Here is a 27857-nt window from a genome sequence, read left to right as displayed (position 1 = left end):
GTTATCAGCTGAACACAACTTGCATTTTTAAAGTGGCTAACTTCAGCTTTTTCTTCTACAAAAACAGTTAATATACACAAAACATGATGACTTCTCCTCTTATTTTCCAATCAAAAAACTGCTGAGAAAAGCTCAGCAGAAATTACACAATCAGGTTTAGGAAGCATGATGACGTTAAAGAACCATACATATTCTCTGAAGGACAGGGACATTTTCTGTCAGTCAGCCATCCAACCACTTTAACGTTCTTTGGATCATTTTGCTAGGCACAGTTATAGCTTCTTACCACTATACTGCCACAATAATTTAGCTGTGGTAAATAAAACCAGACAAAACTTGGCAGCAGCCACAAAAAAACACAACAAAAAGCAGCAACTGAATCTCCAGTTGGAAGCCACCATTTACAACAGCTGTGACAACATCTAACTGGTAAAAACTTTAAAGAAATATGAAAATTGAGATTTAATCAAAGAAATAGATTCAAGAAAGATCACCAATATGAAGAGGGATACAGGAGAGACGGACAGCTGAAGAAAATGACAGGCACAATTCACATGGAATTGTTACTTCTAAAACGGAATTACAGAACAATATTGTCCTGCACTATGTTGTTTCTTGAGTATGTGTCATCATCCACCTCCATCAAAAATATGATCCCTTTTGGATGCCAACAAATATATATGAAATTAAACAATATCAGGACAAGAAATTACATAGGATTATGAAAAATCAGGCAATGGCATAACCTACATTTCAGTAACATAAACTGGTCAAATATTAAATTAAAGCAGTTAAGTAGGAATGAAGATACTTTTAAAGAATCAATTTGTATTTTACTAGAAGAATTCTGAAGCACAAATTCACAATTTTGACAAATGGTTCAAAGAATGAACAAGTCCTTGATACTCATCAGGCTATAAAAAAAAAAAGTGTCCATAGGTAAAAAAGCAGCAACACATTGTTGTGAATCAAAGCAACTCAAAAAATCCAGTATGGGTAGGAAGTTAATTGTATTGCTGTCCTAAAACCCCACACAAGTACAAGTGTATGGGTATATTAGGGGGAAAACAGAGGGGCAGATTTTAAAGAGACATTTTTTTAGTAATACTGAGATTAAAGATGGGGATTTATGACTTCTAACACACTACAGGAATCAGCATCCCACCAACCAAAGGAGAAAAAACCAAACAAACAAACAACAGCCATCACTAACGTCTTACATATTGTCTTTGGTTGTTTAATATCAAGAAATACTTTTTACAGAATATGTGGAGACTATTCCTTTGAAATTCATTCTGTGTCAATACCTTCCCTGTGGCCTCTCTGGTAAACCAGAGGACAGACTACTTTCTCTGATTAGTTTGCTTTTTTTCTACATTTTTATCATATCTGTCTTCAAAACTCCAATTTCTTCCATTTACAGGCTTTTGTACCAAAAAGGTTTAACTAGAACAGATTTTACACTGTATAGTGAAGGTATTTTTCTTGCATTATAAACTTAGAACCTAATAAAACAGTTTTCCACAAGATACTATTGAATTTACAGCAGGATTTAGAGACAGGAATAATGAACATTTGCAATAATAATACCTAAAATAAAAACCAACCCAAAACTCCTAAAGTTACATTAGCACGGATTAAAAGTGTTATATCTAAGATTTTAAAATTACTACTTTAAAACCTCTTGTACCAGAAAGGAGTTTTCAGTCCCCAGCTAGAGGTGCTCAGTAGTTGAGGAGAGGGGAATGGGAGAGGAAGGGATGTTTAGGGTTTTCCCCTCATTCCCTTGCTGTCTGGCCAGTTAAGCTCAGAATGTTTACCAGATGTAGGACCAATTTAAGGAATGGAAAGTAGCATACACATTTAATGGTATTTCTATTGGACTATGTACAGCATCTCCAATGTCAGAATCAAAAGCATTCTGAGTAAAAACAGATAATGGTTATTAAGAAAAAGAAACCAAAAGAAAGGCTATTAATACACCTTTAAAAAACGTAACACAAAAATAATTAACCACTGCTTTCTTGGCATGTAAAAGTTCTATACAAATTTTAAAAATTTTATTTGCAGGTACTAACCTCTTCAAAAGCTCACTCTGTATTTACACTAATTCTTTTAACAAGTTTATCTCAAAGCATATTTAAAACAATCATGATTGCATTAACTTTTCTGCTTTAAATTATTACCCAATTAGTGCTTTATTCACATTTTAAAAACTTGTACAATTTATTACAAATATAAAACAGTGCAGTTTTTCATACATTATCCCAACTCTGAGACAAACACTTAAAAGACATGGAAAAAGATTTTGATTTCTATAAACATAACATTTGCATTACTCATACCCCTTTTTTCACTGTCCTCCCATAACCCCAATTTAAAAAGATCAAACATACAACATACTGTAGGTTTATTTTTATTCAAAAAGTTACTGTCTCAAGACATAAATACAAATCAGAAAACAGTACAATTAGGACAATAGAATGTGGAGGACAACAGGTTAAGGTAAATATATAAAACATTTTTAGCTGGTTGAAAACAAAGCTGTAAGAACTGCTTTCACAAAGAAACACTCCTTCAAGAGTAAGAAAAATCAACTTAAGTTTAAAATCATATATACAGTCCTCTCAGCAGTTCTATTAAATGCAGTGGTGTGGAAAACAATATAGGCAGTACTTTTAGACATGAGAGTATTTATTTATGTAAAATGAGTTAGGCAGATCTAGTTTTGATTTTGTTGTTACCCCATGACCTAGTAAAATAATTATACTTTATCATGATCCTTTAGATAATCTATGGTTTTTGGCTACCACAGCCGAATGTTTGATTTCTGAGTCTAAAAACAGGAAGCCTTTTGTATTCACCCATTTGGGGAGATTCTTGTATTGCAAGCGTATTAAGGCATGGAATGATTAAAATAATATACCTCAAGAACTGAGAGACAACTGACAAAAAATATACATATGTAATATAAGTTAATATTTCCTTTAAAATGATGTCTAGCTGCCTAAGCCTTGCAAAATGAGTCAATGTCAAAATGGCATAGATCCACTTTCTGTTTTAGACCAAATTTAATTTTTTTGTGAATGGACACAAAATGAAGTTTAAAGCTTAGCTTTCAAAGAATATTATGGGCTGTTTATGAGTTTCTATTATCCAATCTAATTTACATATAGAGGAAATGTACTGTAACCTGTTAGAAGTATCTTTAACCTGAAGACTGCTTGCAAAGACAGATAGATAAAACAATATAAAATACAAATTTAAAAATCATTTTTAAAGCATGAATTCTCATGCTCTTCTATTTTTAAACATTGTTAAACTTTCAATATATTTCTGAAACCTCATAATTTTAAGTTGGAATTTAAAAGTAAGAAAAAACTAAACAAACTGCGCAATTATAAAATCAGCACCAATTTATATATATATATAATTTTATTTAAAATTTAGATCCCTATTCCCACACTCTAATAAGCTGTATAATTTTTGTTTAGAATTTTTCTGCAAACATACTACAATAAGCTTCTTTTATTTGGAGACAAAATACAGTGGCACTACTGGAAGGAATTTCACAACATTACATTTTTCTTAAAGGACAAGCAAACTTTCAGGGTTGGTAATGGGCAAGCAAGAGTGAAATCTGTTACGTTCTGGTAGCTTATAGCTTATGGACCTTTCTGAGAAGGCTAACATGAAGCTTTTGGAATAAAAAATGTGTTTTAGATTAAAAAGCTATTAAAATTCTGCTTTATGTATTTTTTTCCATGATTAATTAATACAAACCTTCTGTTGCTTAAGTTTGAATTTAATTGAAAATACTGACAACTCTTCTGGTTCATTCTGTCACTGTGAGAAAACCAATCCACCTACTATTACAGTTCATGGACATGAACAGCAATCCAGCAGAGTTTGTGATTATTTAGTATAGCCAGTAAATGTACAGAGAGAGGGGCTCAAATCTGTACCAAACACCTCTCTGACTGTTAAGATTAAAACTCAGAGGGAATACTTCTTATGATCCAGAAATAAACTGATAGCACATAAATAAAATATTGATTTTTTTTTTTCCCAACAAAAAGTGTAACTTATCCTCAAATTGTTTACTTGTCCTTTACATTTCTTTTTTTCTTTCAGGCAAGCAAAACTGCCCCTTCAATGCACTTGATCTTGAAAGCATGTCATTCTCCTTAGAGAAAAATCTGTTCAGAATTTCACTGTATCTACCACAATTTTGTATTGAAAAACTTCCTCTTCCACTTAGAAAATGACTTCACCACTGATTTATTTGCTGCTCTGGTATTAAAACATTGACACCCCAAGAACCTAAAAAAAAAGTTAGAAATGGTGTCAATTTGTAGTCTAATACACATTTAACAAATAACAAAGCAATTAGTATATAATTTAAGACACTTCAAGATATATTAAGGCATTATTAAGTTTATTTTTCTTCTAAACCAGGTTAACCACACTTCTGATTTAGGTAATAATATGAAAAGGGCTCCTCATTCATTAGAAATATTTTTCTCACACTTGAAATTTACTAAATCTAGTAGGAATAAAGTCTGTTTTAATTATTTTAGGTAATAGTTGCAAAAGAGTTTCTAGTTAGGTGCCTAACTCAGACTTCTTTGACAATGACATTCTATTGGCGTTAATCTGAAATCAAGTGTGTTTTATTACCAGCACTAAACCTGGGACAAAACTCTCCAGAGACTGGCCGCTGCTGTGTCTGTGATCACAGAAACCACAGTCCATCCCACATCAGCCAACCAGGACACAAATTTAACATTTCCTAGGAAATGTATCCACTCTGTCAGGAAGACAGTGAAAAATCAAACAATCATCAGGCAAAATCAAGCAACTGTACTTCAAGAGATTGTGTAACTAGGGAAAGAAAAAGCTTTCCTGAAACAATGAATCAGTTTCCACTTCCCATGTCAGAATAAGCCATACAGCTTTCTGTGCCAATTGAAATACGTATGACCACTGATGTTCCAAAAAAACCCCAGAAGATTCAGATTTTGTGACTGTCCTAGCTTTTATAGGACTTTATAAAATCAGCAAAAGCCAAAACAGACTGAATTTTCCTGAACCTTAATACTACTGCTCATACTTATCTGTTTATAAAACAATTTTTTCTGTTCTTTGAATTAAATTCACTTTGGGTGCCTCCTACAATAGACCACACAGAACTGGTGCCAGCAATAACTGGGTACATCAGACTAGAAGTCTGATCATAAACCATGTGCATCTGAGTAAATTAAACAGTTTTATTATGTCTACGTCTATTAAAAACAAGCGCAACAACTCCAAGAATAAGGGACCTCTGAAATAAATTATATGAATAAAGCGAATTAACTTTATTCTGAGAAGTTTTAGCATGTGTGCGATGGTTTGGTTACACTGAACACTGACTGCACGTTATCCCGTGGCCTGTCTCCCGCCGGGGGTTCCGTAAAGGAGCGGCCCCGCCCGGCGCTCCCCGCGCTGCTGCGCTGCCGGCGGCTGCCCCCGCGCGGCCGCTCCCGCGCACTGCGCCCGCGGCACAGCGGGGCCGGCCGGGGAACTCAACCTGTTACAGCGGTCCCAACTAGTGTTAGAGCTGGAAAGCTAAAAGGGTCCTCAAATCAATTCAATGCAACCTGGAGAGGGCCAAGGTTTCAGCACTGTCAGACTAAAAAGTGACTGGTACTTCACAGATCAGTCCAGGAAAAATCGAGGAGGGGAAGTACTATTGTAAAACAATGTCAGAGAACAGGCGAGATATTTTCTTGGTGTTATTTCAGGAACAGAACACACAACAGCCAGACGCACAACCTAACTGATTCATTATTACTAAAGCAAAGCCCTATTGGTACAAAATATATGGATTTGCATTTAAAACAGTATTTAGGACTTCTTTCTCCCATAAACAGGTTCATGCTGCAACAATACTGTAAAAAAATACATAACCATCTTCCAAATTCCACCAAGCTGTCCAAGATTCCCAGGAAGCCTTGTTGTACTGTCCTCTGCTGGCTTGCTGCAGCTTGTTATTTCCAGTGTAATTTTGTACCAGCTACCCAAGGTCAAAAATGGCTGCATACTTTACAAGTGGTTCAAGACAGAAGGAATCCCTCATGCAGATTTTTAAAAGAGAATAGAGACTGCAGATTTACCAAGTCGGATAAAAGGGCAACTGCAAGCAGAAACTACAGACTTCGGATGTTTTGGACCTAAAACTTCATATGGAAAGAAAAAATACCTCTCATCTCTATAAACAGATATCTGTATTATCTCTTATTTCTCCATTATCTTACTTATGCACAAAAGTAAACATGCCAATTAAAAAAAAAAAAAAGAAAACCAAACCACAAAATGCAAACTATCTAAAGCTGACATTTCATAATGACATCAGAGTCACTGAACTAAGCTCAGCACAACAGGAAACTTGCCTTTAATACTATGTATGCACATTTCTTTATTTTTGTAATGCTCTTTGCTACCAGCCTTTGCAAGGGCCTTTTCCATAACAGATGTGTTTTCTGCTCAGAATCATAGGCTTTTAATTTTTACATACCTATATACATATATTAAGAACAAAAATCCTATAAACTTGCAAGGAACACTGACTATCCTAGAATGTATGGAGCTGACTTACTGTACCAGTCTGTCAAAATAATCTATAACAATGACAACCTGAAGACTGCATTCTTTCCATTTAATATCTGAAAAGAGTATGGCAACCTTAAGACTGATTTACATTACTTTCCCCTTACATAAGTTAACCTACCGATTCATCCATGATTGAAGCGGGGTCAAAGAAATCTGGTTTCAGTTCCGTTCTTTCTCTCCTGTTCTTTGACGGTGGCTTTAGGAAGCAAACAAACAAACAAGTTAAGTGTAAATCCACCAGAAAAACAGTTTTACACTGTAGTCAGTGAAGCTGAACTCTCAAGGGCTAAGAATTCACAAGTGATAAATGTTATTAGTTATGACAGGAAGTGTTTTTGCTTTTTGTATAGCAGTTGGAGCAGATGGCTCTTGTACACAGATAACAGCACAGCCCTTTAACAATTCAGAAAGCAACCAGAATGATTTTTGTTTTATCAGAAGAAAAATTTAATTCAAATATCTTACTTTAAAAGCAGAAATACAAATCCCAAGACCATTAAAAGAAAAGTAAATTTCTTACTAGGTCTATGTCCATGGTGTCAAAATCCATGCCTTCATTAAGATCTTCAATCCGCCCTTCTGATGACATCATCACATCTTCAACAATTGGCTCTTCATCATCTTCCATTAGACTTGTGCCACGTCGACTGAAATGAAAAACAACACTGTTTAGCACTAAATCAAGTTACCTTTTATCTATTTAATAAGCTAATTCTCACTATGGGACTCTCAACAAATAATAATTCCATTGGATAAAACAGAAATTAAGTAATGAAATAAATGCACAATTACTACCAAAGAAAGCTGGTGTTAAACCAACAGAAAATACTAAGAGAATGTGGGAGAATGCCTGACAAAGGTCAGTTTAGATAACTGTGGCACACTGCTAAATGGGTATGCAGAAAGGGTCTGAGAACTGACAAGGAGATCTACTCCATAACTAATTTATGCTCAAGTGAGAAGGAATTTAAGTTTTGCCACCTAAAGAAAAATTGTTTCTGCCTTATGATAAGGCCAGGAAGAATGTCTTTGAAATAAAGTAAATGTGTAAAACCACTACAAATACACCTAAACAGTCGTTCATCCTCTTTCCTCATAAATTCTACATGAAACACCAAATCTTATGAGAAAACTAAGGAGTAATTCTAATTATACTAATTAGAGTCAGTGGATTTTAAAAAAGCCACCACTGAAACTATGTTACATGAAGTACTGGTATTAAAACAATCAAAAAAAAGTAGGGGAGAGATGTAAAGCTCCTCAATACATATGCCCATATTGCAACCTGAACTTTCTTTCTGTAGAACCAGAGTCCTTAAGAATGCAGAGAACTTTTGAACTTAGAAGATGTATCCCTCTTAAAAGGTGTTACCACTGCATTTATAAATCCCCTCCCTGACTCACTGACAGAACGTGTCACTCCACTCACATGGCGTGTTGCAAGTTGCTTCTCAGCTTGACGTAGTTCATCGCTGCCCTCTCCTGTTGTTGTCGCGCGGCTTCTTCCTGTTGCCTTTGAGCCAACATCCACGTTACTTGCGTGCTTAAAAAGACCATTATTCTATTTTAAACATGTACTGGTTTTGTGTATGAACACTAACACAAAGCAGACCTACTCATGTACATACTTGTAGTCAAGCGGTGGTTGGTGATGCTCAGGCTGCATAGGATAGACACCCATGTAGTTCTCATCAGGTCGCAATCTCTTGGGTTCCCTCATTATCGTGGAAGTGAGCTGAGGTGTCTGCATCATGACTGGTGTGTGCATTGACTGCTCCCTGTTCAGCCACATACTGTCACTACTGCTGCTTTCTTCAGCTGGAAGCAAACACAGGAAGAACATCTGTTAAATTTTTTTAAAACTAGTCTGAAAGTCAATGTTGAAACACAAATTATATGCATGACAAAGAGATTCGATTGCTTTACTTTTTGTCACAAAGTCTTACATGTGCCTCAAAGGGCCTGGAGTTATAATTTCTGGCTGGAGCATTTCTGTACTTCTCTGTTGTATGATTTAACACTGTGTAGTGCCCTTATTTCCTTCTCTGAATCAAATGAATAGCTTTCCCACTAAGACACATACATGATCAGAAGTTACTTGTTCTGAAAAAATACATTAAGGCATACCAATACAGTCACACTAAAAAATATGGAAGAATATGTGCAGTTTATGTGAATATGTATTCTAGTAAATTTTAAGATGTGAGAAGTTCTACCTTCAGGTACTTTCCGCTTGCCTGTTGCTGGCTTTGTCTTCTTATTTCTTACTGTAGAGCCTCGACTACTGATTCCACTAATCACTGACATGGTATCATCATCCCCACCAGCTAATAAAGAGTTTCGGTAGGACATGAGAGGAAGCCACACATCTTCTCTTCGCAGAGACATCTGAAAAGTCATGAACTTCTCCAAGTAAACATATCTTTAAATGAAAAAAGAAATACAGAGATGCAAAAAATCTGTAACAAATGTTACTATGTCAAGATAAGTAACTACTGAAATTCTCAGCCGATGTTTCTCATCTAGTTAAGAGAGACCAGACAACAGCAAATCCGAAATACAATTTCTGTTCATCCACCATAAATTGAAAAATAACAACAATAAATATAATTTACCCTCTGTGAGTATACTTGACTACATCAGTGTAAACTTACCTTGATGTGTCAAAGATTCCACTTTAGATGAATACAACACACAAGCATTTATTCTGATGTGCATCTTTTGTGGTTATCATTACAAATATTAAGAATATTAAGAAAATACTTACACTGTTCTTTTGTCTTGTCTGAGAAGTTTCGAGGAGAACTCACTGAGAATATCAAGAAATGCCAAATTTAATGGTGGGTGGCTCTCACCTTGTGGATTAGGCTCCTTAAAAGCAAATTCTATACCATCCCTAAGAACAAATAAAAAATTACATCAGAAAAAGAAGTTCAAAGCCCTGTGAGCTACCCATGTTTTCATATTCCAGCAAAAAAAGTGAACACCAGTCATTATTTAAATCTGGACACACTTTCTGTCACAGAATTTCTACCCTGCATTTCAAGTTTTCTGCATGAGGCCAACATGACCACCACTGACAATGAAGTGGATCTGTTCTAATTGTTATGGACCAGACATTAAAAAGGCTTTTTCATTATAGCATCGATACTGCTGTCATTTACATACTTATACGATGATGCTGGAGAACACCAACAATATGAAACATTTAGGGATTTTTTTAGAGACAAAACTGCAGTCATCTCCTAATTAATACATGGACTACAACATCTCTATGACTGATGCACTTAGTATTAACAAACTGATTTTCAAAGACAAAAAAGACTATCTTATGCTAGTCAGTAAGTGTTTACAAAAATGTAATACAAAGCACACAATTACTTGTGTAACATAGCAATAGCTTCTCTTGTTTTCAACTGATCCAATCCAAATGTTAAAGCAAAACGTCGAGCAAGCTCCTTTATGCCACTAAATGTCGGTGATGATCTGTCAAAATTATAACCATTTTCTTGAATCATTTCATTGAAGAGCTGTATGGAATAAATAGAGAATTTTTCATGTATTAAAAAAATTATGCCAAACTTTGAACCAATATACACAGAGCTAAATTTCAGTTTAAAAGTATGTTTCACAGCTTTTTTTCCTCTCACTCCTGATCTGACAAAACCAAGAGACAAACACAGACGTTTTGGACAGCAAAGTCAAAGCTACTCTTGAAGAGTCTGCACCCCAGAGATAAACTTTGAAAAGCACTGTCCAAGCACTCATCAAACTGCATATATACTGGATGACAGATTTCAGTGCTTCACCAAATCAGTTGTTCTAAACTTGAGAATACAAAAAATTAGTAGGATTCCCTAATTACATACACTAACGTCTTCAGGGAAATTGCCAGACACCAGAAATTCTGTCACTGATTATGAAATTTTTAAGTACTCATGAATAGTTGTCAAAACCAAATACTCTGAACTTTACAGTCCTTCCTTTGATCAATCCTTTTCTCATCCTACTAAATTTGACTGTAATTCACTTCAATAATAAATTTCTATTTTTTTAAAGTTTTGTCTAATAAACCCTTCACTCTTTTGTATCACAAAAAAAAAAGTGTTTAGTTACATATTTTACACCAGCTTCTTTAGAGTTTTTTACTTTTACAAATTCCACCGGTTACTTAAGAGTCATGCTGCTATCAAAAGGAAAGGCCTCATCCTTCCTTGTTTTGGCAATATCCATACTGACAAACCACTCCTTACTTTAATAAGGACTATTTCTGTTTTGTCTCCACCAGGATCGATATTTAGATCTATATTTACTATCTAGCTTTAGTCAAAAAATCAGGGATAGAGAAAATAAATTTGGGTAGATTTTCCTTTCACGGATAGCAGTGATCTATGCTGGATTACAGTGTTTTGGAAATATATGTCTGTGCTGTTCTGAGTCTGTGAATAAAATCCATGCAGATGGTTTATGTGAGCAGATGAATCAAATGCTAACTTTAACTGAATTCATCAGGTTTCCATACACACAAACTTTACTGAAGAGACCATTAAATTATATTTTAATGTCTAGTGTGTGAAGTCCCTACTGAACATTAAGAAATTACTAAAACTTCAAATTAATTCTGAGAATAGTTTAAAAAAAACCCAAAACCAAATCAAGACACAAAAGCAAAACAAAACCCCCACAAAAAATCCCAGACCCCTGTCCTGGGGTGACTTTATGATACTGGTATCCCAAATCATCTGGTTTATGTTATATATTAAGTTCTGCACCTTTAAGACTGGCTTTGAGAGCAAGAGAGGGAGAAGAAGAAGCTCCAGTTTGTGTTAAGGAAAAACATCACTCCCACACATCCCACTCCTGGACTGTGGTGTCTGCAGCACGGACAGACAGCGGGACAGAGCTTCTCTCTGGCTTTTAGTTAGTTCTAGCTAGCTGAGGCAGAGGAGTTCCCTGGACCTTTGTTTTTTTTCCCAATTTTCTTGGATCTGTGCAAGCCTGCTCTGGACTGAACACCCAGCCAAACCCCAGGAGCTCACACCTGGGGCCCACCGGGGCCTGGGCCTCGGCACTTTCCAGCGACGGAGGGACTGATAAGAACCTGAGTGAGCCGAGCTACACCACGTGAAAAGGACTTTTCTTCCTAGACTTGCCATCCCATCGAACAGCGAGAGGTTTTATTATTTAATATTACTTAATTTCTGTTAAATAAACAGCTTTTTCCACTTCTCTCCAAGGAATTTTTTTTTTTTTTTTTTTTCCCAGACCAGTTGGTGGGGAGGGGCATTTCCCTGGGGAAATGCCCATTTGGAGTTTTCCTTCCTAATTTGCCCTAAACTAAGACAACCCCCCACCACACAGGCAGGAAGTATTTATCTCTTGATTAACAAACTTGCCATTTCACAACACAGATGTATCTAAATACATTACTTAAACTATTGTTTTAGAGTTATGAAGGTTTCATAGTTACATTCATTTTATATTTATTTGCCTCTCCTACATTTTTTGTGGTACAGTATTTGTTTAAGTATAGGAAGACTTCTGGCAGTTTTTCCCATTGTCACAGAAAATGTGTTTCAGTTTAGACTTATTTATCCCTACCATCCATAAAAATTTCTTCATTAATACCTCAAATTAGTTACTAAACAACAGGACATCATCTACAGCATGGAATTTCATGCATAAAAATACTGTCAATTCTTACCTGCTGCAAACTAAGAATAAGTGTTTTAGCACACTGGATTTTGTCTATCTGTCTTGTTTTACTCATTGTTTCTTTAATAATATCACCATAGTCATTGTAATACTAGGAAAAACAAAAAAAAAGTTAACAGTCAATGTTAGTTGAAAACATTGCAACTACTGAATTCTTCTGAAAACAAAATCTAGGATATGTTCTTTTAGAAAGAAAAATCAAACACTATCTAAAGGAAAAAACCCCAACATGTTCATGATTACACCAAAATTACACTCTAAACTGCCTCCACAATAATAATTTTTAAAAAACCTAAATCCAAAAAGAATAAACCCACTTTTCATTCTTGCAGTGAGTATTACTTTAGAGGCAGAATGACCTATTTATCTTCAAGGCCATGACATATTTGTTAATGACACGTGTTCACCCCTTCAGGGTACAAGATTAGAATCTATTTTTAGTAACTCCTGTAACTGTGGTGGGGAGTTTTATTTTCTTTGCTGAAAGGAGGCACTTACAGACAGCATCATAGCCATAATTTGTCCAACAAAGACAGCTGTCTGTTCAGTTTTATAAGTACTTCAGGTTTAAAAAAGACCCAATTAGTTATTTGGAGAATCAAAATATATGTAGGGCACTCAGACGGATAAAAGCAGGCTGCCGAAACGTTAAGTTTTTAAGGAAATCACCAAGGAGCAAAGCTTTATCATATTCACAAAATGAGAACTCATATTAGTGTGCAGCTGTGAATGCCATGAGCCAGGAGAGGTTTTTATATTTAAATAAGATTGAAACAGATATAAAGATAATGAGGGGAGGGGTAGAGGGGACTCAAATTTTACTTCTCTTCTATAAAGTTTAAACTTAAATTATTTGATGAGGCTGGACATCATGGAGTTGATCTTGAGAAGAACATTTTCAAAAGGCCTACTAAACTAATAAGTGAATTAAAAATACACCATCAATCAGAATAATAAAATAAAACTAGTAAAAACAACATTAAAATAATTAGTCAGTTTCCCTCCTCAGTCCCCACCACCTATACACTGGAACTGTAACACTCATCTCAGTAATTTTTCCCCCTACACACAAAAAAAGGGCCTACAACTCCAGAGTTTTAAATTCTCCACATTTTGAAACAGTTACCTTGTAAGGTGGAAAAAAAACAAGTAAGAGTTAAAAATTCCAGAACTACTGTATTCTAGTTGTTTTATGAAGTATCATCACTAAGCTTCAAATTTACCTTCATATATTGCTTGAAAATATCTGCAGCTGTGTTCATTTCCACCACAGTATATACAATGAGCTTACAGAAAGCTGCAAGTAGGTTTCTTCTTTTGTGCAATGCTTCAATTTTGCTGGCTTCATCATCCTGCTGTCCATCTAGAAGGAGTTCAGAACAGGAAAACTGTCAGGTTTAAAGACTACATGCTTAAACATTTATATATAAAACTGATATGGGCTAGTGGTCATGATTCAGAAAATCAGATCTCACTTCTGATGGCAATGCACTTCACTGTCCACTGACATGTGTCTTACCCTGACACAGAGACAAATATTTGAGCCTATTAAACCAAACCTTTACTGTAATTATCCTACGTGTTCCCAATACAGAAAATCCTTTAATCAGCTGCTGACATTTAAAAGACACACCTACCTCTGTGCATATGCACACCTCTCAATGACAAAACGAAATTAAAACAAAAAAAAAAAAACAAAAACAACCAGGCAAACAAGAAAAAACCCAACAACAAAATACGACCACCACCACCAAAGCCCAGAAAAGCACAAGGAAACAAAGATATTAGTCAGAAAACAAGTAATAGAAAGGAAACTTAAGCTTTGTACAAACCGGCACTATTATTATCATCATCCTGATCAATGAAGACATGATCTAAAATAAAACTGAGTAGTTCAGATTGCAAAGAAGAATCAGGAGTGTAAACAAGTGGCTCCAACATGTCACGTCCTCCTGTCATAATCTGATGGCTGAAGATCATCAACACATCACACAAAATTGTGAAAGCCTGTTAAAAAGAAACCTCAGTAAATACTTGCTTGGAAAATGTATTTTGTTTAGAATAATGTATTTGCACTTGACAAAATACTTGAGATCTCAACAGTATACACAGGCCACTAAAGTCCTACGCAACTACAAAGGCCAACTGAAGTCAAAATGTGCATAGCTTCACACAGTAGGCTCCTGAATCAAGTATGAGTCTCCAAATAAAAATACTGCACAGATGATGCTAACTAAACATAAAAATATTGCAAGATTAACACATGAGGAGCCTGATACTCCCAAATTCTACCTGATGCATACTACATTAGGTCTAGAGAACTAGAGAACTTCATGGACTCTGACCATAGTACAGTCGCCTTTTTGCTGTCTTTTCTTGAAATGTTTTTGTTCACATTTGTTTAACATATAACAGCTGAGATTGTTCAATCTCTTTAAATCCTGATGTCCAAAAATCTAAAACTGCAACCAACTTTTCTGTTTTGCTAACTTGTGCATCTGATACCAGATTTAAATGCCTGTACTCCACTGTGCCAGATTCAAATGTCTTAGTACCTGACACAAAGATTGACACTCTGCAAACAGACCAAGGCAACAAGCTGTTTAGTGCTGCACTTTCTGTTTGGCTCTAATCTCCAAGTACTTCCATGAACAGGTCTGTTCTCTAACTCCTCATAGTGAATATTACTAATTCCTGGCCACAAAAAAAATACACGTGCTCCTCTGAAGTCCCTTGTGTCCTTTCGTGGGATTAGAGAAGAGAGGTGGAACCAACACCAAGTGTAACATTGTGCCCTACGTGACAGATACCCTGCGCAACTAGGCAGCTCTAGTTTGTAGAGTGTTCACCGGAGTCTGAGAGTCATACAGCCTCTTAGGAAAACCTACTCAGAGATTCAGTAATTTTTGTTACTAGCACTTTCACACCCTACACCTTGTGACTATTACACTAGCTAGCTCTTTGACACAGAACATGTCTATTAAGCTCCAGGAATTATTCTTGTTCTAGCAAGAGTTTCAAAAGCTGCAATTGTGCCATTCAGTGGACCAGATTTTCCACTTCAACCAGGTTATTATTATCTGCAGCAGCAAAAGGCTCCTGGCTTTCTACTTCTTTAATTAAACTGTCTACCTAGAAGATAATCTGGTCTTTCCCCTGTAGAGACATAGTTAATTTTCTTTCATTTTAGCATTTTAAAGATTGTTAAAGGCATTTACTTAGAATTAATTCTGCTATCAGTAACCTGTGTACCTCACTGGAACTTCAAATTCCTACAAGTGTCCTGGCCAAAGAACTATTTGCCCATAGATTGAAGAGACTCAGCCCCTACAGTTCAATTATTTTTTTTTTCACTATTATCCTCAGAACTCAAGACAAGTGTTTCCCAATATGATGTCTCAATTCTTTTTGAAACAGAAGCAAAAGCTATAACCAAGAGAGCAGTGTGACTACAAAAAAAATCCCATTTCCCAACAATAAACTCTCCTAGGTTACAGTGCATACTTGTGCATGTATAAATATACACACTCATCTTAAGTACTCATTTTTTTCTCTTAATTTTGAAATGCCCAAATTCTTGGCACTCTGAAAAACTGAGGAATATATTGTATTATGGAGCAACACAGAGAAGGGAAGCTGCACCTGCATGCATTCAAAGACAGAACCAAAAAAAAAAAAAAAATCTCTTTTAAATTGCTGTCCTTAGCTCTTCCAGTGTGGAGCCTATGAATCCACAGCTTCACAGGAGATGTGAGTCATTAACACATGGTAAGCAAGAGGTTTGAAATGGAACTCTTTCACTCAGCTTACACCCAGAAGGCTTCTACAGTGCACCTGCAGAGTCATTACTTAAAGAAACAAAAAAGCTCCTTTGCATAAAACATTATGCTGCCTAAAATTACTCAAAAGAATCAAGTTTAAATCGATTCTGAAATCCTTTGTACATAAGGAGGATGAGCATACAAGTATGCATTCACACTCAAAGGGCACTCAGCCTGAACATCCAGGACATCATGTTCCCACATAAGTGCCAAAAACATTAGCAAGAAGAACTTTTCAGTATAAAAGCACAGTATTAGAAGATGCCAAGTAACAACAGCCACTAACCTGTTCCTTAACAGCAGTATTTACATTGGTCAGGTAGTGTTGACAGATCTGACAGAACACTCTCATCTGCTTCTTTAGACGTAGAAGATCCTCCTTTAAAGAGAATGATTTCATGTAAGAGTTTTGCCTTTTCAATTTTTTAGTCCCATTTAGTTCAAGCACTTTCACAGAGCATTCCACTACAGACCTGAGTGATAACTTTTAAGTCCACTGCATTATTTTAAAAAAATCACTATTATAAATAAAATTATCAAGTAGCAATTTCCTTAAATTTGTCATTCTGTGTAGCACAGAGGAGATGGCAATTGGGATGAAAATTGTTCCATTTTATAAAAAAAGTACTAATTAAAAAACAAACCTAAAAAACCCTAACAACTCCCCTCACCCCCAAAAATCCCAGCGCATAAAGTGTTTTCTCTTTAAAAGATATGTATTTTCAGCCTAAAAGCTAGATTTTAGGCAGCTGTTCATAACTAAAAAAGTCAATCTTACATGGTACTACTTTATTTTTTTAGTTCACTCATTTGGGATGAAGTGGAACCTCAGATGAGAGTTGGTTTTCTTATCCCCTTTCATTAACAAAAAAAAAAAAAAAAAAAAAAAAAAAGTTTCCTGAGTTGCAATAACTTCCCAAAAACTCTAGATTACCAAGCGAACAAAGTATCAAATTGGTCTAAGTACCACCCACATGTGTAATGCAGCTGGTGTTACTCCATCATGTGAATGTTTAGCCCTATTCAACTGGGGGGGAAGTTGTAATACAGGACCAACTGTGTAACCAGCATCAGTCCAGACAAAGACAGAATACACCTGAGAGAAGTTTAAAAACTACGCCTAAAATCTAAACTGTAACAAGTCTCTCCCTTGAAGAAAGTGGGTAACACACTGGGTACAACACATCATTTAATCCCAACAGGATTAACAAAAGCAACAGCTGCTTCTTGACAGGAATTTAAGTATAAGACTATTTTAGAAGTCCTTTTCTACACAAAACCTTTTCTCTCCACAGTTACCAGTTAAACTGATGCTAAGAGAATTATACGTGGGATATTTTCTTTCTTTTATATAGAAATATTTGTTTACATTTTTATTAAAATTGAACTACTTATATAGTCTTTAATTTAGTGCATGCATTATGAAGCTAATTCCCATACTTAGTTCACAAACCTGTTCATTTAGAGCAAAGTTAGCAGCTGTTGACAATGTCGTCAGGGGCCAAAAAAAGCGCAAACCAACCAACTAAAAAAACCAACCAACCAACCAAATCTTTAGGCACAGTACATGTCTGTCACTTCTGTTTCTGTGCTTTATTTTTTGCTGCTGTACATTCCACTTTCATTGAACAGAAATCAACAGAACTTCTGTAGGTACTGAGTATATTTGGCAGCAGTCAAGCAGATAAATATAATAGCTGTAATTCAGAAGTTAAACCAATGAAAGCTTTAATTTACCAAATTTTATTATGTAGAAGCAGAAAATCGTCTCAATAAGGGACCACTTTTTAATTAAGTTCTTTTAATTCCTGCTGGAAGTATTACAAATTACATTTTGCTGCCAAACACCTAGGTTAATCTTAATTTCTAAACTAACTTGTCAGTATTTTGCTCATCTTCTGCAATTAGCCTTGTGATAAATCTTTAATCGGTTCAGAAACCTCAAGATTGCTGTTTACCCCTTAAGGAATAAGGTAACAAAGCCTCCTAATCTTTTACACACCTACATACCTCTCTACAATCTGTGCAGCCACTTCTTATCAGGTATTTGGGGTTGGAAATGTTAAAAGCCATTAAAAATGCAGATGGATAAACTAGCCAGCCAGTGGTCAAGTTCATATTCACCTATAACACCTTCAGACTATAATTACTCACTGGACTAAAGAAGTCTCAACAGGTGAAAAGCACCATAATCTGATACAGGTGTTCTCTGTTATAAGATCATTAGTACAAGTTAGATAGCATGATTTTCCACTCCTGCATCTACCAGAAGCTTAAACTACCACATCCTATAATAAAAAAAAAAAAAAAAAAAAAAAAGAAAAATGTATGTACCCTCACATTAAAATATGAGTATCGTAATAATGGATTATTAATTACTCATACATTATTAATGAGCTCCCTTTGTTTTCTCCCTAGTAAATTGTGGCAATCATATACAACTTCTTTTTCATATATTAATGACAAGCATGAAAATCAAAAGTGTTTAAAAAACCTGAAGAATTAACTTGTCTCCACTCTGACATAAAGGTGTGTTAACAGTAAGTCCAATAATGAAACAAATTAATAATGAAGTGCAACTCCAGCCTAGATTTCCAGTAAAAAAAGCCCTCTTCTTACAGGACTGCAGAAAAAGTATGTTTGATTACAGGGATTACAGTTTTTAATTTTAGACAGAGAAATCATTAAAATGTTTCAGCATGTACAAACTTCATTCTCAACAACCTTGGCCTTTCGAAAAAAGCCTTTTTTTATTTGGCAGTTCATACAGTGAACCACCTAATCAACCTCTTCAAGCAATGCTGGGTACAGGAAACCTTAATCCCTTCTTTAAGATTTTTCAGGAAGAAAGATGACATTTGCCAGAGCTTTGCCCTTCAAGATTACTATACATAGAACCAGAACAGAGCCTCTCATCACTCCATGAAAAAATCTGAAATCTAACTTAATCTTTTCACATCTTTATATAACAATAGATTTAAAAGACTGATGAAGAGTAAAGTAGGATTGCAACATACTGAGCAATATGAATACTATGATAGTGTACAAATTTTTAGATCTCACCGACTTGTCACTGATACTTGAAGGTTTCCAAACAAATCCAAACCCGCTACCTGAGATTAGTAAGACTGATTATACTGTGTTTTGTAACTTCCATTCTACCCCTTCTTATCATTGTTACTGTGCCTGATAGATATCATGTTTACTTATTATTACTTTAAAATTCCATCAAATTAAACATAACACTCACATTTAAATAATAAAAACAATTATAGGAGGCATTATATTTTTAAGTAAAGAATGTGACTAGTAAAGCTATTAATTCAGAATGATTTATTTAAAAAGCAGGATTCGGTAGGTATCAATATAAAGAAAATTCCTAGTCTTAATTCCATCATAGTTCCCATTTGGTAACACTGCAGCTATGCACAAATGTTTATTTACTAATACAACTGGAACAAGGCATACCTTTGTGGAACTGCTTTCAGTAACTTTTGCTAGCTGCCAAAGGATTACATAATGAGTACACTGCAGTGCATGAATAACAATCTGAAATCAAGAGGAAAAAAAAAACATTAGATGACAAAGGATAATAAAAGAGAGAAACAAAAGCTATTTGTTGTTGTGCCTAAAGAATACATTTTAACTACAGACCTGTTCTGGCATGTCTCCATTTTCAATGCCAGTTTTTAATAGCTTGTAGTTGCAGCCAAACAAGTCCCATCTTGATAGGTCATGAGCACTAGAAGCATTAGAAATGAACAAAAAATACTATTTAACTGATACTTTTTCTGCAATCCAAGGTTAACAACTACTAAAAGCTTATCTGGTCAAAAAAAAAAAAAAAATAGTGTTGAAAAAAAACAGCCACTGAATACCTCCCCACCCAAATCAACACATATACATTAAAAAAAAAAAACCAAAAAAAATGCCATGAAGTTGCATTAAAAGGTAAGATACATCATATTAAAAACAAACAACCCCCCCACACCACAAACTCTGATACTGAATTACAAACAATCCCCCACACCACAAATCCTGACAGATGTGCAGACGCCAACTTACTTGTGAAAAGCAGTGATTCTCTTCAGTGTTGACAAGACTTGATATGCATCATCTTCATCAGGTTCCTCCCCCTATTCAATAATCATACAGTGAGATATCTCAAGCAGTGTGGTCTAAGTGAACTGGGGAACTTACTTAAACCAAACACCCCCCCCCCCCCAAACTTCTGGGCAGGAGTGAGTGCAGACCTGATGCTAAACTACTTATGTCACATATGCTTTTAGAAGAGTTAGAGAGATAGGGCAGCAAGCAGTTCATATCTAGAGATGGAGTCAATGATGTTAAATGTATTTTCCAACCCAGATAATTCTACAATTCTATAAAATAGCATCAGAAGAAGAGAAAGGGGGAGTGGAGTATGGAGGAAGAAGGGAGAAAAAACCCGAAAACGCCTAGGCTAGCAGGATACAATGTATAATGTAGGTGCTTCTATTTTCTCTGAAGAATCCAGCAGAGGCCACTGTCAGACAAAAGACACTGGACTAGATGGGCCACAGGTCAATACTTCAGTCTTACTTTAATCACAGAAAAAAGTCTTTGAGTGAGGTAAGGGAACTGGTTTGTTCTAATCTTCCCCTAAGTTCTGACAAAGTTGCATTTAGTGAAAAAAAGAGTAAAAATGAAAGGGTCGAAAAAGTATCTATCTGTACGTAAAATAACCTGAGGTCAAGAAACTCCTCCTTAGTCTAGCAGAGATAATCCAAGTTTTGCTATTCTGTAGTTGCATAACAATCGAAGAACTAAGGATTTCAACACTTCCACGGAAGTATTCGCCATTTTCCTTCAAGCCAACTTCTGACATATCACTTCCTTGCTTTACCTCTCCTTCTTTCTTTTCATCACAAAGGGAAACAAACGGGTACATTTCTTGTTTAGGATTTCTAGAACTGAGTTCTAGTTCAGAACAAAAAGCAAGAGAAAAAAGGAGAGCTTGATAAACTACATGTATCTAAGAAATGTAAAGAATGAAGCTGTCAAAAAGATACTTCCTAAGCTCCTTATAACAGATGAAAAGGAGAAACAAGTTTTGTCTGAATGTCAGAGATCTCACTTAGTGAAGTTAAATACTCTTATAAAGAAGATTCTCACTTTTCAGATCAACAGTGTGGGAACAAAGTTATTTTTGATCTACTAACTGCATCTTCTTGCACTCAGGAAGGGAGGGGGGTGTTTTCTAGAGATTTCGATATTTAACAGCAACATGCAACCACAGGCAAGACTAGCTACAGTAGAGTACATCTGCGAATACTAGAGGAATTACAATACTACAACTCTCAAATATGTAATCCTCAAAAGCTAAGAGGAAAAGGTTTATGTATTAATTGTTTATCTGAAACTTATCTCAAATTCCCAAAGGACTCTTGTCAAAAGGAGATCAAAATTAAAGACTCACTGTCTTAATTTAGAAGAACAGTCTGCGTTCACACAATCACAGCAGCAACACTGTTGTATTATTGCACTCGACAGTTTTGAAAATCAAAGGGAAGCTCTCATCCCTAGCACTGACTTGCAGAGGAAGACAGAAAAAATACTGAAAATATTTACAAGGGCAGGAAAAGGTGATCTTGCACATTAAAATACCTCTTGCAGGAAGTCCTCAAGAAGTCGATTAAACTTGTCTGACAATTCATCTATTAACTGACTTCTTGCAATGTCAACCCTGTTAAAGATTGTGAATTCTTCATTACAGAGAGCATGGTAGGTTTTTGAACAGGCTTCCAAAACATCTGTATCTGTGTGCTTCTCCACAATATCCCGGATTTGTCGCAGTAAGGCATCCAAATGCTACAAGGAAGATGAGGCAAAGAAGAAAATATGCATTTTTATTTTCATATATATATGTACACATACAAAAATTCACAAATGCATTTTTAATAAACCTTAAAGAATTTTAAATTTTTTTTATTACTTATGTAACTATGATACAGAACACAAACACCTTCCAGAAAATCAGTGACGCTTCTGAGAAATTAAGTCTATTTATCAAACATTAAGTTGGAGCTTGTCAAAGACAAAATCACAGAAGTGATTAAAAATTTGCTATTGTTGGTATGGTCTTACCTAACACCTGAATTTGCAATGACAACTGAACAACACAGAAGTATATACCTCCCACTCACACAAACATCTGTGCATGTTTGTGTGTGTCTTAAAAGCTGTATAATCTAAGATTTAGTTTCATAACACTCTACTGTCTAACAACCAAAGCCAACTTGAGCTGTTCACATATTCTTCCCATCAACCTGAGTTGCTCACTGATGCTCGTTCACTGCTGGCTATGCTGTCAACTACACATTTTATCACTTTTTGACTCTAATGATTTCCAGCTACTTCCTTCACAATGCAATAAGCACATCTGAGAAGGAGACAATAGAGATGAGAACAGCTTCAACTTCATCATCATAGCAGATAAAATGAGAGCAGTAACTGCATCATTTGGGATCTGGTATTCTTCCTCTTTTTCATGCAGTGATGATAGTGGTTTTCTAGTTTCAGTGATAGAAAAAGAAAACTTACTGAGCTGTTTCTACATGCTTTATCTGTCAGACAGTTACCTCAAATATGACTACAAGCCAGCAATAAATGTTCTTGATTTAAGTTCATCTAACTGGCAAGATTTTCTGTTAAAACTGGCCAGACAGGCCTTAGAAAACTCAAATTTTTGGTATCTCTTCTTAGAGCAGCAAGTCACAACTCTGAAATCAAAGTCGCACTATCACTAAGGGTTACAATAAATAAAATCTCCTTTACACAAAAAAGCACTCCTAAAATGGTGAAGAAGTCTAAATTCTGTGACTTTTCCTTTTATGTTAATGTGTGGATGTTACCATACCTTTTCTAATCGCCCTGTTGTATAAATTTCCAAATCAAAGTACTGTGGCAACTGCAGTAAGTTGGTGACTTTTTCTGCATCTACAGAATACTGTAAAATTGGCAAGGAAAAAAGTTTAGATTAAGAAGTCTTGGACAACATAATTCATTGTAGAATAAGTAAATATAAACAAAGATTAGTAAGAAAAAAATAAAACTCGTGACAAGCTGTATCATTAATTACAGAAATATACTTGTAAACATTTAAACTACCATCCATCAGCAAGAAATGGAATTAAACCTACCTTTGCTAGCAACTGAGGAAGTGCCACCGCAAAAAGCTCAGTAATTTTTGTCCTGTCATCCAACTGGGTTTTCTTTTCCTTTGCTGTCAGCACCTAAAATATTGGTATTGTGAGGATTTTACAACTAAAAGTTCTAATGCAAAGTCTCATTATCATTAATGAAATTATGATTAGGTACATGGACCTCTAAAACCACTGTAACATATCAATGTAAAGCAGGAGGGATGTGTGCACTTAAAAAAAAAAAAAAAAAAGAAAAAACACTCAGCATTCAAAAAATGCAATGCAAAGTCAGTCCTAACACTATTAAGATTATCTTGCAAACAGAAGTGATAACATAGAACAAAAGGTTTACCTTTCCTGCAACAAAATACCATGACTGGAATAACAATATAAGAATGGGAACTCCTTTGGCTTACAACTTTAAACAATATTTATCCTATTAATTTGTCAATCCTATCTTCATACAAGCATTCAACCTGTTCTTAAATGGGTCTCTTACCAAAATATGCACCAGTCTTGAGAGAAGAATGCTTAATGCCTCAGCAAAAGAGGCTGTCTAAACTCCGTATAATCACAGAAAAGCCAATTGATGGACTGGTCTTCTTCCAAGAGACTATGGAGTGTATTTTCCTTTCCCTCATTTAGCTCTTTCACACTGAAAATACTTTTAGCTTTTCCCAAACACTGATTCTTGTCCTCCTTTCAAACCAATGTTGTTTTCAAAATAAATTTTTATTATCTTTAATAATACAAACAAATGCAGTAGTTCGATCAGTACTAAGCACGTGCCCAAATCCAGAAAAAGCAAACTAGCCAGGGTAGTCAAATGTGGAGACCAAAGCTGAATCTCCCATCTCAGTTCCGTCAGCAGCAATAGTCTACAATCTTTTCCTTCTTCCCACATTGGTCCCACAGAGCCATTCCCACATCTCTAGATGAGTAGGTTTGTTGCTTCATACCCTTTTCCCCGTTCCTCTTCCCACAGGAGGATGACATTCAGCCGCTTGCCGAATTGTACAAAGCATTATTTCAATCAGTGCACTTTCCTGTCTGTCTGTTAAAGCTGAAATTTAGGAAACAGATGTTAATACACAACTTACTTTTCATTTTCCAGAGGGATTAAGATATGTTGGGGTTTTTGTTTGGATTTGAGGGGTTTTTTTTGTTTAAGGCAAAAAGACAGACATGTAGACCAACAGCTCATTTCCAGAGGTGGGGGTGGCAGAGGGGATAAAGAAAGTAAGTACCTTATAAAATGACACCAGAAAATATTGAAAAATTGAGGGAATATCACTGGATGAGTCACAGGACAGGATGGGACAAACAGTAAGTTTTATAATTATTTTACTTCCTTCCTATTTTTCAGAGGTCCATATACTAGGACCTATGAATTACAGGATTCTGCCAGGGGTTTTGTTTGGGTCTACTGTCATCAAAGAAATTATGGTATTTTTCCACATGATAGTTATAGCAATAAATTAACCAGTTTCATAAGCAACTTAGTTTCTCTAATGCTAAAAATGCAGCCTGAACTTGTGGACCACCAAGGCAACACTGCATGCTAATTCCTTCTCTTGTCCTCTAACCATTGCACTTATGTCACACTTCCATACCAGGTGGTGATCTCTTTCTACTCTTCCTCACATGTCATAATTGGCATTACTGACTTCTTACGGTCAGAAACCCAGAAGATATACGTAAACATTTTTTTCCTTATTTCAAGCCTAACAAAAACTGCACAGCAATAGAAACAAAGATCTACGAAACTCTCTTACGTTCTTCTCCATTGAGAGGCTCCTCCAGCAGAAGACTGTTCATACATTCCCAGTCCTTCAAGAGGTCTGTTGCACAGTCCCACATGCTGTCCACAAGATAAGCAGCATGTTCGTGCAACTAAAATAGGAACAGATGAAGTATTTTATCAGCAATGAAGATTATTACAGAACTACAATACATAGAATTTCTCGCTCTTGCCTCCTGTCTGTGGCAAAAATACAGAGCAAGTTTTTCAAGATCTCTGGTTAAACATAAGATTTTCTTCCCCAATTAACTCAAAAAGATGAATCCAGACCAACAGATACAAGGAGTAGTACTACAAGATCTATCAGAACTTGGGGGATAGGTGGGTAGGGACTGTGGCTTTTTCTTTCTTTTTTCTCTCTCTCCTTATAATCTATTAGATCACAATTTCTTTACATTTATACATTGTCATGTTTCTCAGAGTAACACTGACAGCCCATCTCAATATTGTGAAGGTTTTCCTGCAAGTAAATAAAACCACACAAAACAGTCTTTTCACCCCCAGGTTGCTCAAACAGCAGGAAAACCAGGACGGATTCATGGTTGTAAACCATGTGAGTGGTTCTTCCCCACTCACTGGTTAACAGATTGTTAACCAGTGAGCGGGGAAAAGAAAAACAACAACAAAATTTAACTGACAAAAATTAGAACCACAGCAAAAATCCACACGCACCATGAAAAACAAGAATTTCCCTGAACCCAAACTTACTTCACTTTCCAGAAAGAAAAACACTAATGTCTTCACAAGATTAGCATTTGGACTTTGTCTTCCTCTCCTTTTCAGCATTCCATCATCTTCAGCATCTCTGCGGCTGAAAAGCCTAAAAGAAAAATTATTTCTTGACAAGTTTCTTCTTTATTGCCTTCACCATAGTAAATTCACATAAAAATACCAGTTTTTTACACATTAAGTACCTTGTTGCTTGGCTCCATATTTTATTTTGAAAGGAAGTAATTTGGGGCAAGTATCATTTGAACAATTTCATATATGCATTTTGTATATGCTGAGTTGATAACCCACTGAATGTTTCCAGTGAGATTAATAATTATAATAAAATGCTTTACAAACATCAGTGATAATTGCAGGTGCTTGAGGTCCTACGTTCCTCCTCTGAGGTATTTTCTGAACCTCCCTACAGGAGACTTTAAAGCAGCTAAGAAATATTGAAAGGAAGTCTGAAAAGTATTAGATGGAAACTCTTATTTTGTTCTCCTACACACCTGACATGTTGGATTTTTAGTGGATTTTTAAAATGAAAAATATTTTGTGAAATGGTTATATGGGACAATGGGGAAGAGGCAGGCACAGGAGAAGAACTACTTTTCTTGATTAAATCTAGTAAAAATCATCGTATTAATGCACACAAATGCACAAAAATCTACAGGAGCTAGAAGTTAACTGTAATTTCTTCATCTTACTTTTTATAAAGAAATTCCCCTGCAGCAACTGCTACTGGCCGATGAGCTGAATAAACCAGGTGGTAGACATTTTCACAGTCTTCTGCAGTCAGAACTTCTTCACTACTCCTAGGGGTAGGGATGGGAAGAAGGAAAGAAAGAAAAAAAACAAAAAGGCTGAGTCAACAAAGTATGAACTCTAATGTGGGAGATGGAAATAAATGAAAACCTAAAGCTCTTCCTTCAATTTATCATCCTAGAACTCCAGAGTCTTAGTTCCAAAGTCTTCCTGAACAAAATATACTGATGAAGTAGGAGCTATTGCTAGAAGGTTATGCTCAAGAGTTCAACTACTGTGCAATGTTCAATATAGTCCGTGTTCTTCATTTCTAACATTTCATGATAGTTTTTAACTATGAGGTTTAATTCAAAGTTGCTAGCCCTTAGACCTACTGAACTGTGGGAGGTAAGCAGTAACACTGTTCTAGACAGATTACCTTTGGAATTCCATTTTCTTTGAGTGTAAGATGTATAGACATTTCTATAGCCTTCAGGCTATCTGAGGTGTCATGCTGGCCTCACCCACAAGAATGAGAAACACTTAAGTTTCAGTATTTGTTGTATGTAAGAAAATATACATGTACTTACTGTAAAACAAGAGTGAGTAATTTTATTGCTTGGACTGCAACATCATATTCTTTGTCAAGAGTCATAGACACAATTCTATCCTAAGAACACAAAAGAATATATTTTTGAAGAGGAAAGAAGTGTAATGCAACTTTAAAAAAATCATATATACCCAATGTAAGAAGTAACACTAACCTTGAACCGACTGGTGAAGAGTTCCAATTTGGAATTAAGCTCCTTATTATAGTAAAGCCCTTGCAAAGCAGTTAGGCATTTAAGTCTTACTTCTCCTTGCTAAAATAAAATTAAGAACTGAATTAAAAGTCAAGTATAGGATACACGTGATCTTCATGTCATACATGACAAGTTTCTTTTACAGTCAGAATTAATTCAAAAACAGAGATTGAAAGTTGTCATAATACACTATCAATAATCACGTTAATGACGTAAGAATATAACCTTGTTTGTAACAAGGCAGTGAAGCAACAAAAGGAAACAAAGCCCTCCCACAGTCTTACTGCAGTTACTACCTCCATTAATCAGAATATGCCTGTTGCATTCTTTCTGAACACTCAAGATATTTCTATCATTGACAATCATCTCTTGCTCAGTCAAAATTACTAAGCAGATAATGAAATATTCCTCCTGAAATACAAGA

The 27857-nt window shown here is 35.5% G+C and overlaps 1 protein-coding gene across 4 annotated transcripts in view; it reads right to left on the bottom strand.

The window, feature by feature from the left end:
* Positions 1–2165: 2165 nt before the first annotated feature.
* The window catches only part of STAG2 (STAG2 cohesin complex component), a 76582-nt gene continuing 50890 nt past the window's right edge, over positions 2166–27857 (bottom strand). For 2 of the 4 annotated variants that reach the window (XM_014258761.2, XM_005530009.3), the window contains exons 11-34: positions 27395–27493; positions 27221–27300; positions 26594–26701; positions 25884–25995; positions 25150–25267; positions 24334–24437; positions 23372–23464; positions 23089–23178; positions 21837–22040; positions 20256–20326; positions 19845–19932; positions 19659–19739; positions 16477–16569; positions 14202–14376; positions 13593–13732; positions 12359–12460; positions 10036–10184; positions 9422–9550; positions 8871–9076; positions 8283–8472; positions 8084–8197; positions 7175–7301; positions 6773–6850; positions 2166–4323 (exon numbers count right to left, since the gene is read on the bottom strand). In XM_014258761.2, coding sequence (XP_014114236.1) covers positions 4300–4323; positions 6773–6850; positions 7175–7301; positions 8084–8197; positions 8283–8472; positions 8871–9076; positions 9422–9550; positions 10036–10184; positions 12359–12460; positions 13593–13732; positions 14202–14376; positions 16477–16569; positions 19659–19739; positions 19845–19932; positions 20256–20326; positions 21837–22040; positions 23089–23178; positions 23372–23464; positions 24334–24437; positions 25150–25267; positions 25884–25995; positions 26594–26701; positions 27221–27300; positions 27395–27493 — 2775 coding nt within the window. In that variant the 3' untranslated portion in view covers positions 2166–4299. Of the gene's footprint in view, positions 4324–5585; positions 6222–6772; positions 6851–7174; positions 7302–8083; positions 8198–8282; positions 8473–8870; positions 9077–9421; positions 9551–10035; positions 10185–12358; positions 12461–13592; positions 13733–14201; positions 14377–16476; positions 16570–19658; positions 19740–19844; positions 19933–20255; positions 20327–21836; positions 22041–23088; positions 23179–23371; positions 23465–24333; positions 24438–25149; positions 25268–25883; positions 25996–26593; positions 26702–27220; positions 27301–27394; positions 27494–27857 lie in introns of those variants that run through there. The other 2 variants (XM_088062484.1, XM_014258762.2) reach the window with 2 other exon arrangements.

Source organism: Pseudopodoces humilis, chromosome 15, assembly GCF_049639895.1.
Source record: "Pseudopodoces humilis isolate 2021_Gansu_Grassland_sample_001 chromosome 15, ASM4963989v1, whole genome shotgun sequence".
Taxonomy (NCBI): domain Eukaryota; kingdom Metazoa; phylum Chordata; class Aves; order Passeriformes; family Paridae; genus Pseudopodoces; species Pseudopodoces humilis.
This window is presented reverse-complemented; position numbering and strand designations above follow the sequence as displayed.